We start from the raw sequence: 12,469 nt of genomic DNA on the forward strand, positions 1-12,469 counted from the left end.
GTTGTACCTAAAACAGGTAACCCACATGAAATACGATTTATGATTTTTTTATAGTAACATCATTTGGCACTCAAATTAGGAATACATATTTTTAAAAAATTATTACCAAAGTGAGATTGGACAACCCTGAAGAGAGAGTCATGATCTCTTGAGTTTTAACTGGCTCTGCCATTGACTTAGGTAAGTCATGTGAACTCTTTGCATATCAGTTTTTCCATCTGCAAAACAAGAATAGATTTTCCTGTCTGCCTCCCGGAGGTGGACTGAAGATTATTTAATGTCTGTATGGCATTTTACATGTTTAAAATGCTATGCAAATAATAATTATTTCTATTCTATTCTTCAGAAATCTATTTCAGCCCACTGTATCTCCAGAGTTCGTATTCTATTATGTATGTATATAGTATTCAGTATTGGAAAGTATTTACTGGGTATTCTTCCTGCCTGTACACTACTGTATCTTCTACAGTTTAGGAGAATGATTATGAAATTAGATGAGACAAATTTACTGAATACAGAGGGAGGATGTTGAATGCAACTCATTGTTTTTTTCCTGTACTGATTTGCATTGAAAATAGACGAAGAGGAACAAAAATGTGCAAATAATTTCCCTTTAAATGACTCCACCTTACCAAACAAAAGCCTTCAACATACATTCAAAAGCAGCACCTTCAAAACCACCAGAAAATGGGAATTACAAGATAAAAGCGTCCAGTTGTACGAGTCCTCTCACACAACACAACTCGCTTTTAGAACACACACACTGTACACAAATTCCATGTACAGTCAAAGGGCAGACAGCAAAATCCATCAAATTCAATCCAACATAAATATATTTTGCCAGGCATCTAACACATTAATTTAAATTAAGGGGCAAGGTATGCAATGCAGCTTCACTATACACAAATATAAAGAAACAGATATTTCCAGTGGAATTATATCTGATTGCTATAGCATTAAATCCTTATGTCATCAGTTGCATTGTACTGAAAGAGCATGTGCAGCCAAGTGCTTCTTGAAAAAATGTGCTAATCAGAGAAAGGGGTGCCAAGCTAACTTGACGGGTTTCTTTTTGAAGCTATTACAGTTATTTAAATTAATTGGAATAATGGAGGCAGTGATACTAATGCAAAATTAACATTAATAATATAAACACACTGTGCTGATATTTTACTAATTTACAAACTTATTTTGTACCCATTCCAATATTTTAATGATCACTTGATTGCCAGCAGGACAGAGTATAGTTTATTTATTTATTCCATCTTAATAGCTATGCTGCTGAACTGAAGTGTCACGATACAGTGGAAAGAAAAGGAGTACTTGTGGCACCTTAGAGACTAACCAATTTATTTACAGTGGGATTCTTAAGGAATAAACTATATACTTATTTATGAGTAGGTTTTTCTATGGTGCTCATTGTATTATTTGACATCTCCACCAATATTAATGAACATATTCTCCTAACACGCCCATGCAGTAGGTGTTTATTCTCCCAATACTCCCACAGTGCTATCCAATTTTGTTATTCTCTTGATTAAGAAATGAGAAAATGTTGTACTATGCAATACATAAATGACAAATGCTTTATCCAATTAATCCCACAACCCCAGAACACTCAGGGCCCTGCAGGTATGCCACCTTGTGCTGTGCTCCTGACAGGCTACACAAGCTACACAGGGTCAGATCATCTGAGTACATTTCTGGGAAGACCTCCACAAACACATAATAGGAAATGGTGACGATGAGTAGCTGACTTTCATCCACGCAAGTCAGTATAAATGTTTGCATGAGGCTTGCAGCAAACATGTGGCTCACTGTGGGCAAAACCCTGAAGGATCTTGAGGTATGTAAAATATCCAAAATTGAGGTGTGTGATTGTGAAGGGAGTTAGAGCTTGTCAACATGGGAAAGTTGTACCAGTGTAAGGGAAGATGTGAATTTAAATAGCTATAGTTATACTGGTACAATTCTTAGTGTGGACATGCTTACTTTGGTAGAAGTATGCTTTTTTCCCCAATTTAATTTATGTTGCTTTGAAGTGGTTTAAGCTAAACTGAAAAAAGACATTCTTATTCCAGCATAATAGCATCCACACAAGGACTTATCCTGGTATAACTACAGTGGTTTAACTACATCAGTATAATTATACTGGTATAACTGTAAAATTTTCCCATGTAGGCAAGCCCTTCGAAAATCATGGATGAAAGTATCCTGTTAAATAGGAGAAGGAGGAATCTACAAGGTGCCGCCACATAGGGCTGCAATAAAGGGGAAGGCACTTTGATTGTCCAAGGTGCTTGGTTATCCCCACAAAATTCTCGGTGAACATGAAGCAGATTGTACTCCTCATCATGTGTCACTGTAGCATGACAACTAAATATCACAGAAGCATTTTATTCTGGCCTTACTGGAAAGTCCTTCCTCTCTAAAAATACTCAGAGGGGCACTACAGCGCAAGTTTGACACCATTGTGTGAACTGGCCTTGACTGAAACAATGGCTCATCATTTTGCTAGCTAAACACTCCCTCCCCAGTTCAAACTGATATGGACGTTATCATTTCCTGTCCTAAATGTTTGTCCAATGTAGTCAAGTGCCATTAAACAGGTACTGCATTTTCACCTCAAAGGGTAAAAGTGCTTTGGGGTTCTTTGGGGAAAAAGTTCAATATACATTTTTAAAAATTTTTGTGTAACTAACACCTCTGGATTAGATTTTTAAATAGAAATTCGTACATACAGACACCCTCTGTAAAAGACTCATGGAAGGTGAGGGAAAGCCTTTTGCTGGCTTCTTCATATATGTATTGAAATATAAAAAGTTAAAATTAATAAGCGCATTTTCAAGGAAGAGAAACAATGAGCACAAACAAAAGCAAATGCTCTCAGTCACTAATTTTATCACCTAATTTGTATAGAAAACCACATACCTAGAATGAGAGGATATTTCACTGAGGTCTCCCATGCTACCTTCAGCTGCATGACTGCTAGAAATGGCAGAAGTATAGCTATGTACAGCATACATTTTAACTTGTTCATCATCTGGCCCAGGAGTTTCAGAAGATTCAGTCCACTGCTCAGCCCGACTGTGCACCCCAGACCTGCTGCCAGCAAGGTGTAAAGGAGCCATAAGAGGAGCAGGCATACAAGGAGCTGTATCAATTCCACTGTCAGTAGAAGCCCCTTTAATATATGTTAATCCAAGCAATTCAGGGTCCATCAGGTCTCCGGAGCCAAAGTGCTTTTCATCACTATTGCTCGATGTATTACTGGACAGGGTATTGCTGCTGGAGTGACTGGAACAGTTTTTGTCTCCAATCTTTAAAAAAAAACAAAGTTTATAAATAATATTTACTTCCGTTTAAGGTTACTTAATTTTCTTTATTCAAAGGTTATTTAGCCTGCATTTAATACTTGGCACGGCATTGTTAAATACAAACACCAAATACAAAAGAAGCTAAATGCACAACCAGCTTCTATGAAGTGAACTGCACAATTGGCTAGGTGTATTATGGGACTTTTCTTTCCTCCAAAATAAGTCTATTGTTTTGGTAGGTAAATAGACATTAGACCATTGGTTTGATCTCATATGGCAAATCCCATATTCACATTTAAATTCTTTGATTCTGACATGCTTGCATCCATAAACTATCATTTGTGGACAGTTAAAATGAACAAACCACTGAATTAGGTTCTATTGCAATTCGGAAGAACAATGAAGACTGAATTACTGTTACCCTCTCTGAGTAGATGAAATATCCAGTTTATTGGATCAGGTGCAGCATGTATGACTACCTGAAATGAAGGCAAGTGAAATGTGTTTACCAAATGCAAGTGACTTGAACCTCTGGGGGTTCAGGCTCAATATGACTGCTGGACTAGAAGAACTGTGTCAGACAGTTGTGTCAGTAGAAAATTTGAGGGGATTTTATAAAGAGCTGAATTCATTTACCTGTGAGGCAAGACAGCCAAGACCAGGCCAGATGAAGCCTAGGTAAGAAGGAAAGTAGGAGGGTAGACTGCTATTTTTAATTAGATTCCCCTTCCAGCAAATGTACATAAGGATACATCATTTGTTATACACCAAACTGTTAGAGGTAGCCCTTCTGAAAAGGCTGCCTCACCTAACTGCACATTGACAATTAACAAGTCTCAGTATCTGTTTGAAAAGTTGCTACAAAAAGAGGGGGTTTAAGTTCATTATGAACCTTATGGAGATGGTTTTCAACTTCACTATAAGGGAACTAGATGCTGGAAATGCAAATGAACACATTTCTAGGGATGGGATGCACAAGGATTTGCTAGAGAGTTGTCTAGCGCAGAGGTGCTTCAGTTTGGACCACAAATGCAACATGGCATCGAAGAGGAAAGAAACCATTAGGAAGGAAGGAAGCCTTCAGGAAGTAAAAAACACAGGAAGGAGCGATGTAAGTATCAGTCCGAGCAAAAGGTTCCTTCAGGCTGCTCTAGTCTATAGTAAGTACCTGCGTGGCACTGGAACTGGCACAGAGGATTGGGGTGAGCTGGCGAACAGCACCTTTGCGTGCTCTCCTCTTGAGCTCAACAAGCATACCTCAGCTACAGCTCAGAGTCAGCTATTTCCATGTGCCACAGCCACTCTTCATAGGGAATCTCAATGTGGCCTTAACAGCGACCGAACTCCGTCATGACATGATGATGTCATGGAGCAATTAGAACTCAAGTATAGTAAATCATCAGGACAAGAGGATATTCATCCAAGATTTCTGAAGAGCAAAGACACTGAGGTGGATATGCAATGTATCCCAAACAGCAAAATGTGTTCCTGAAGACTGTAAAGTTGTTCGTTTAGTGTTCATCTCCAGCAAAGGACAATCAAAGGAACTGGGCAGCAAAAATGATTGGGGTATGGAACAGCTTCCATACAAGAAGAGATTAAAAAGACTGGGACTTTTCAGTTTGGAAATGAGACTATTAAGAGGAGATATCATAGAGGTCTATTAAATCTTGACTGGTGTGAAGAAAGTGAATAAGGAAATGTTATTTACTTCTTCACATAATACAAGAACTGGAGGTCACCCAATGGAATTAATAGGCAGCAGGTTTAAAACCAACAAAAGGAAGTATATCCTCACACAACGCAGTCAGTCTTTGGAACTCTTTGCCAGAGGATGCTGTGAAGACCAAAACTATAATAGGGTTACAGAAAAGTAGGTAAGTTAATGGAGGACAGGTCCATAGGTGACTATTAAGGATGGGCAGGGATGCAACCCATACTCTGAGTGTCCCTAGCCTCTGTGTTCTAGAAGCTGGGTGTGGACACCAGTGGATGGACCACTTGATGATTGCCCTTTCTGTACATTCCCTCTGAAGCACCTGGCATTGGCCACTGTCAGAGACAGGAAACTGAGATAGATGGACCATTGATCTGACCCAGTATGACCATTTTTATGTTTTTATGCTTTGGATAGGCCTCTTTCAGTTTTGAATTAAGTGACTGATTGAGTAATTCAAGGATAGAGTAATGCTGTGCTGCATTCAAATATATATAACCAAGTCAAAATAAATGTATGAAGTTCAGTGAATAGAACAGTATCTCAGGTATTGGTACTGGTTTTAATGCTATTCATTCTACACAGTGACTCAATCCTCAAACGTCTGGGCAAATTCTCCTTGCCTGAAAACATCAGGAAGTAATTTCCCCCATGTGTCAGATTGTATAGTACTGTACACAACAGCATTATGAGGGTCTTTTTTCAAACATCATGGACCAGATTCACAGCCTGTATAAATCAGAAAGCCAATTTCACTCCAGCTGAGAATCTGGCCCCATAATCCTATTGAAATTAGTACTTTTTACAAGTAGTATCATACAGTTTCCTGGTACATCTAGCAAGACTTCTGTATTACAAACACACAAAATGCTATTAAGGGAACAAGGCACTTTACTATTATTTTTTTCCTTTCCTTAAACCATAGGACACTGGCCACTACTAAATGCAAGCTAACTGAACCAGGTAGACCAATTATCTGATCCAATACTTCAACTTGTATGCATCTTTTCTTAAGGCAGCCATAGCATTTGTATTAGATTTAGAAAATGAATCTGTTTAATAACTTTTAACTTCTAATCCTAGTGAAGTTAGTACATTTCTTAGTGCACACCATTTAATCCAGCTGGAAATCATTAAAAAAACAACCAAAACAAAACAAACAGGCCACCACTTTCACACCCACAATTAAAAAGGCACAAAAAGAGAACATTTAACCAGATACAGTCTTTAGAGGTGGAAACTTTGCCCAAATAATAAGAAAGCTGATTGCTGATAATTATAGTACATATGTTATCCCATACAACATGTCAAGAAATGGCATGCATAAATGTAATGTGTATAATGGGAGGTGCTCCTATGACTGAGCAAACCAATGTAAATGAAGCTCTCGTCAGACAGCAGAGCAATGCTCACATTAGTAAGGATTTTATCCCTGCAATGTCCCAGAAACCAGAACTTGACCTTTTTAATGCACTTAGTTTGAGAATACTGCATCCATTGCTGAATCAGAGATCCTTGCATAGCTATGCACAATACTATTAGCCTCTCAAACTCCAAACTGTACTACAGGAATTACTAAAATGTATTTTAAACATTTAAGATTCTTGCAAGTGTCTTTTCAGACCCAAGTTTTTAACAGCAGAAGAGAAGTTTGAACAGACTTACATGAGAAAGTTTGCTTGGCGAATCCTTGCCATTGCCTTCTTTTGGTAAAGCCCGGTCTTTGTAGGAACTCAAGACTTTGGTGGATGGTGCATGCCACTTCATTTCTGCCATAAATAATCGTATTTTAATTTCTGATTTCTAAAAGTCTAACTTGATTTCTAAAATGAACATACTGTACAAAGGGAAAAGCACATAACTCAGTGCTTTAAGCATCAGGTTTAAGACAACTAAACCCTGTGGAATCACAGGTTCAAACCTTGGCAGACTTTTCTAACCCTTTTGTTGTTCCAAGATCATTAATTAGAGTTCTATGCAGTCCACTCTGTGAGATGAATGAAACCTTAGAAATCAAAGTGTTTGTTCTGAGCCTACTTTAAATATTCCATGGCCCTTCCTATAAAAGGGTAAGAATTTGCCTCAGTGTTCTGTGGTCAAAATCTATCCTATTCTGACTGTTACACTGCGTTTAGTTTCCTCTTACCACCTCGGAGCTGGCTGCATTTCACTGATGCTGCATTCATTTTAAAGCACTTTAGGATCCTTTGGGATGAAAGGTTCTATATAAATTGAAATTAGGATCATCATCAGAACCAGTAGTTAACTTTACTTGTATATCCTAGGAAGATCATTTACTTTTAATATATGGTATTATTATTACCAGCATATCTGGTTCCTTCCAAAGTTTCCTCTCGTTCTCTGCCTCCTTCACACTCCAGTGGACTTGAACCTTGGTGTTCATGAAGTAAAGGGGATTGGCACCTTGTAACATAAGCAGACAATCAAGTTGTTTCTTTCTTAACTACAAAACTGGATTATCCCACAAGGAACTTTCCAAGGTAAAAATCTTTGTAGGTCATTAACTGTAAACAATCACCACCACCCAGCAAGCAAATAGTATTGGGAAATTTGTTACTCTAAGTAAAAATATCTAAGTGTAAGTTTGTTGGCAGAACACTGTTTAGGATTAATTATAAACAAATAATGCTAGATTAAAAACCCCTACATTTTTGGGGCCAAACATTCAAAGCCCCATACAATGGATGGACCATGAAAATGCATCAACTAGCTGTCCCATGGACCAGTTCCCACTTCTATGCACACAAATATCCGACAGTATGTGCAAATGTAGGATTCTGCTAATGAAATGGGTGCACAACATATTTTGCATCTACTGAACCGAGGTTTGAAAATTTTGCCATTTATTCAAAATTGGAATTGATGGCTCTACACACACCAGTACTAAATCCATTACTTGAAACACTTCCACTTTCACAGATGTCAGGCACTCTTAATCTGAAATTCCTTGAGCAGGTTCCAAGACAATACACATATCTGCTACATGGGATATTTTACACATAATCAAACATGTCAAGGCAATATTCTGCTGATAACAGACAAGAAGATGATTTGTGTGTCCATATTTTATTATAAAAATAACTTAATTAACTGAGTATCATGTCTCAAGTGTTTTTAAATTAGGCAGCTTGTGTATTTCTGTATCTCAATATTTAACAGCAAAAATGTTACCAAGCAGTAGATACATGCAACCAAAGTGCTACATTCACAGTAATGAAGAACAGATCTCACATAGAAAATATGTATTAGAATTGAGTTAGTTAACTTTTTGGTGACCTTAAACATTTAACATACTTTTTGGGAGGGGTTCCTATTCACTAACAGCTCAATTGTGAATCCTCCTGTGCAGGGAAGTAAGGGGAAGTAACAAGCCCCATTAACACTCATGTGAAAGAACTACCCATATTGCTGGAGCCTGCCCGGGGAAAAGAGACCAGCTGCCACGGGGATACTAAGTCAGCCTCCCGTGCAAGTGGATAGGAAGTAGATGTCACTGGAGCAAGTGCAGAGGGAGAAATAATTTGCACCAGTAAAAGGACTGACACAGAATATTACGCCCACTAAAGCAAAGGGAAGTAGAAACCAGACTGGAATGGAGTCTCAAGCTGGTTCCTGAACGTAGGCTGTCCTAATCCAGCACTAAAGCACTAACTAGTGTGGTTCCCAAACTGTGTTTGTGTACAGATTGCATGAGAGTCCCTGCTTCCAGTTTACTTAGGGTAGTATCACAAGTACTTTTCCTGATCCTCATTAATTTGCAAGGGATCTCAATTTGTGGGTAGAAATTCACAAATTTTCCACATTAGTTTGAGGACCAAATCCTGAACTCAATTACAGTGGTGCAAATCTGGAAAACCACCACTGATTTACACTGAGGTATCTCAGATCAGACTAGGCCTGTGATGCCCTCTATTTAAACTACATTTCCATTGCAAATGGGACTATTTAATATTTAGCTTGTACATAAATTCTGTTTCATAAAGAATTATATATGGGAGTTACAGTGAGATATAAAATCACCAGTACCCGTCATATCCCACTTGCTGTCTCCACTGGCTACTCCCGCTGGGTCCTGGGTCACTGGAGGAGGACTGGTTGCTTGGTGAACTTCTGTAATGTTGACTAGAATCATTAACAGTGCACTGAGGTATTTGTGGAGTTTCAACATCTTTAACTGGTCTGTTATTTATTTATTTTACAAATAAATTCATTTTTACAATTAAAAATGAGGCACACAGATTGCAGTTTGAATACTTTAAGTATATTCCTATTGGGATTTTACAGTTAGACTTATTTCCTACAATTCATGTCATTTAAGCATTTTAGAAAATAATATTTCCCAGTTTGTTATTGGCAGGATATTTCCATATGTAAATCTTAAAAAGACACCATGAAACACAAAAGCAGAGAACAGACTAGGTTTTAACAGACTAATGGCCAAATCCCACTCTCCTTATTCATATAAGTAGTCTCATTTGAACAAAGAGTTTAAGTTACTTGCATGAGTAAGCAAAGCAGGACTTTGTGGGAGTTTTGAATATGGGAAACTCCCACAATGAAAAAAAGCACCTTCCCACCCAGAAACAATTACTAACATGTACTATGATATACCAGAAATGGTGAGGGCTTTGATTACACTATGGAATGCATAATATCAGTACCTTCATCCAATTGAGAACTAGGTCATCCTTCATATACGTTATGTGGGTAACATGAAGGCATTTTAAAGGGAATTTTATTATTATACTTTTAAAGAACATCATGTCTCGCATTAACAACTGTGTGACAAAAATTCTTGTATTTCCAGCTATTTGAAATATAATCTCCAAATTCTTCCTTTAATTGCTCTTTCACCTTGCTTCTCATTGCCAACTTTCAACTCCACTATCTTGTGGATCCCAGCCCCATACTCTTGACTCCTCATCCTTCTTTCCCTTCCCCCTTCCCATTTTCTTCATATATCCAATTTCTAACTTGTGTCATTTCTTCCTTTTTAATCTCTAAAATTCACCCTTTTCTCATTGTCCCTAGTGCTATATAATCCGTATTTCTTAACCTTGTTATCTACCATATAAGTGTCTCATCTCACTGCCCTTCCTAGCCCCAACTCCTCTCCAATCTGTCTGAAATGCTGCTGCTAAAGTAACCACCTATTTCCTAGAAACTCTCTATAGGCTTCATAGTCTGACCTCAGTAAATCTGAGTTTCTCATCCTCACCAACAAGGTCCTATATAATACCATTCTCTCCTATTTTTCTCTACTCAGTATCTAATTTCATAGGCTAGTTCCAAACCTTTTCTTTTATCATCTTCCCATCTCTCTGCTTCATGGATTTTACCATGCTGCTTCCCATGTCTGGAAGAGTCCTCACCCATTGGGCACCATCTCTCTTCTCTATATCCCTTTTTAAAACCTCACCTCCACAAGCAAATTGTTTTCCCTTGTTGTCATCATTAATCTCCCCACCCTGCCTATCCTGACCTGCTAGCTAATGTTTTGTCTTTGTTAAACTAGTCCTATTTCTATTATATAGTAAGCTTTTCAGGGCAAGCAATGGCTCACTGTATTTAAGGCCTCAGTCCTCCAAACATGTATGCATGTGCTTCACTTAGTTATGAATGCACAAACATGTTTGCAGGATTGGGGCTTATATTTGTAATGTGCTGTGGGAATTAATAGCATTTTATTAATTGTTGAATAAATATTTAAGTACTGTTTTCTAATAGAGCTTCACAAATCCAAAAAATTAGATATTTAGTACAACTGCCCTTTTAACATTGGACTTTAACAAGGAACAAAAGAATGGGTCAGTAAAGTGATCTTAAGTCATCTAACATTAAGCGTGGTTAGTTAAAATGCATTTTTGAAACAAGATGTAAAATATGCAAAGCATTAACTCAGAACCTTCTTTCCCTAAGGACAAGTTTTAAAATGTGCATTACTATTACTAATAGCCTAACTGTGATGTTTTAAACAAAATGTAAAAATACTATCAATTATTTCTCCTTCAGTACAGTAATAATTTATGCTTTTTGGGGCCAGAGAGCAGAAATTTTCAAAACCAATACATGACAAATTTTAGATTTTTATACAAATTAGGAGATTTCAGTCATGAGATCGGTTTTGCCTGGAGGTTAGAGAAACTGCATGGTTAAAGGGGAAAGGGCATAAAGGAGGGACAATTCCAAATAAAAAAGAAATTAATGGGGAAAGAATTATGTTAAAGAAACGAATTTGTTTACCTTATTTGGTGAGAATTAAAGAGTCAAATGCATTAACAGGTTTTTTTTTTTTTTTTTTTTTAAAAGATCTGTATCCCTTTTCAAGGAGTAAAATGATTCATAATTACCTTTAAAATACTTCACCATAATGTAAGAGGTTTGATATTTTTACATTACAAGTTCTCTTTTTTTTAATAAGCAGAGAAAAAAAGCAAAGCATACGGAGTGGTAATGAATTACAGAATCCTTTGAAACTGTGTCCATAATACAATAAATGAACTTAAATCATTCATTTTGCAAGAGACAGGTTTGTTTTATTTATGCTTATCACTCATCTAAATAGGTTTCCATGACATCACTGATTGTGCCTCAGCTTAGAGCAAAAGTAGCCAGTCAGCTTCTGTTTCATTTGATTTGGGGTTGAAGGAGATGGTTGGTAGTCCTCATGGGGTGAAGTTATGAAATAGTGATGAGTGAATCACTCATTTTTTGGTTTGATAAATCAAAAACAATTTTGGGGAGAGGTGCCAACCTGAAAAGTAGGTTTTTCTTGATAAAGTGAAAAAATGTGGTGTTTGACCAGAAACATTTTTTTTATTTTTGTTTTGTTTCATTTTCACAGAATATCAGGGTTGGAAGGGACTTCAGGAGTTCAATCAGTCCAATCTCCTGCTCAAAGTTTTCAGCTGGTTTTAACACCTTTTTGTTTTCTAAAATAAATCTAGCAAAATTTTGAAACAAAAGATTTCAAAATAAAAATTCAAAATGTTTTGAAAATGTCAAACAAAACATTTTGCTTTATTTATTTATTTTACCGGAGGACACAAAACTATTCACCAAATTCAACCTAGTTTAAGTGGGATAGCTGAATTCATGAATAGCTTTGGTCTACAAGAAACTGCATTGTTTAGTGAATAAACTATTAGTCCACAAAATTCTGCCCATCTCTAATTATGAGTAGTACTACTGTACACTATCACTAAACTCAGACGTCATTTGTTTCAACTAGGATGAACTGTGGTTCATTCACTGGGTTCACTTTGGCGCTTAAATCTCAAACTTAAATCCCTGTTAAAACCCAACAGAGTAATGAATGAATGATCGAAAAAGGCTTTAAAAATAACTTTATACCAAGGCCTAAAAAGGTTTACAAGTGAAGCATTTAGGAAAATGACAGGAATTAAATGGAGAG

General features: G+C 37.1%; 1 protein-coding gene across 14 annotated transcripts in view; it reads right to left on the reverse strand.

The window, feature by feature from the left end:
* The window catches only part of SIPA1L2 (signal induced proliferation associated 1 like 2), a 236,675-nt gene that overhangs the window by 40,706 nt on the left and 183,500 nt on the right, over positions 1 to 12,469 (reverse strand). For 10 of the 14 annotated variants that reach the window (XM_048843864.2, XM_048843859.2, XM_048843862.2 and 7 more), the window contains 4 exons: positions 9,082 to 9,177; positions 7,358 to 7,458; positions 6,700 to 6,803; positions 2,932 to 3,320 (listed from right to left, as the gene is read on the reverse strand). In XM_048843864.2, coding sequence (XP_048699821.2) covers positions 2,932 to 3,320; positions 6,700 to 6,803; positions 7,358 to 7,458; positions 9,082 to 9,177 — 690 coding nt within the window. The remainder of the gene's footprint in view (positions 1 to 2,931; positions 3,321 to 6,699; positions 6,804 to 7,357; positions 7,459 to 9,081; positions 9,178 to 12,469) is intronic. The other 4 variants (XM_048843870.2, XM_048843867.2, XM_048843872.2 and 1 more) reach the window with 2 other exon arrangements.

This window comes from Caretta caretta, chromosome 3 (genome assembly GCF_965140235.1).
Source record: "Caretta caretta isolate rCarCar2 chromosome 3, rCarCar1.hap1, whole genome shotgun sequence".
NCBI lineage: Eukaryota > Metazoa > Chordata > Testudines > Cheloniidae > Caretta > Caretta caretta.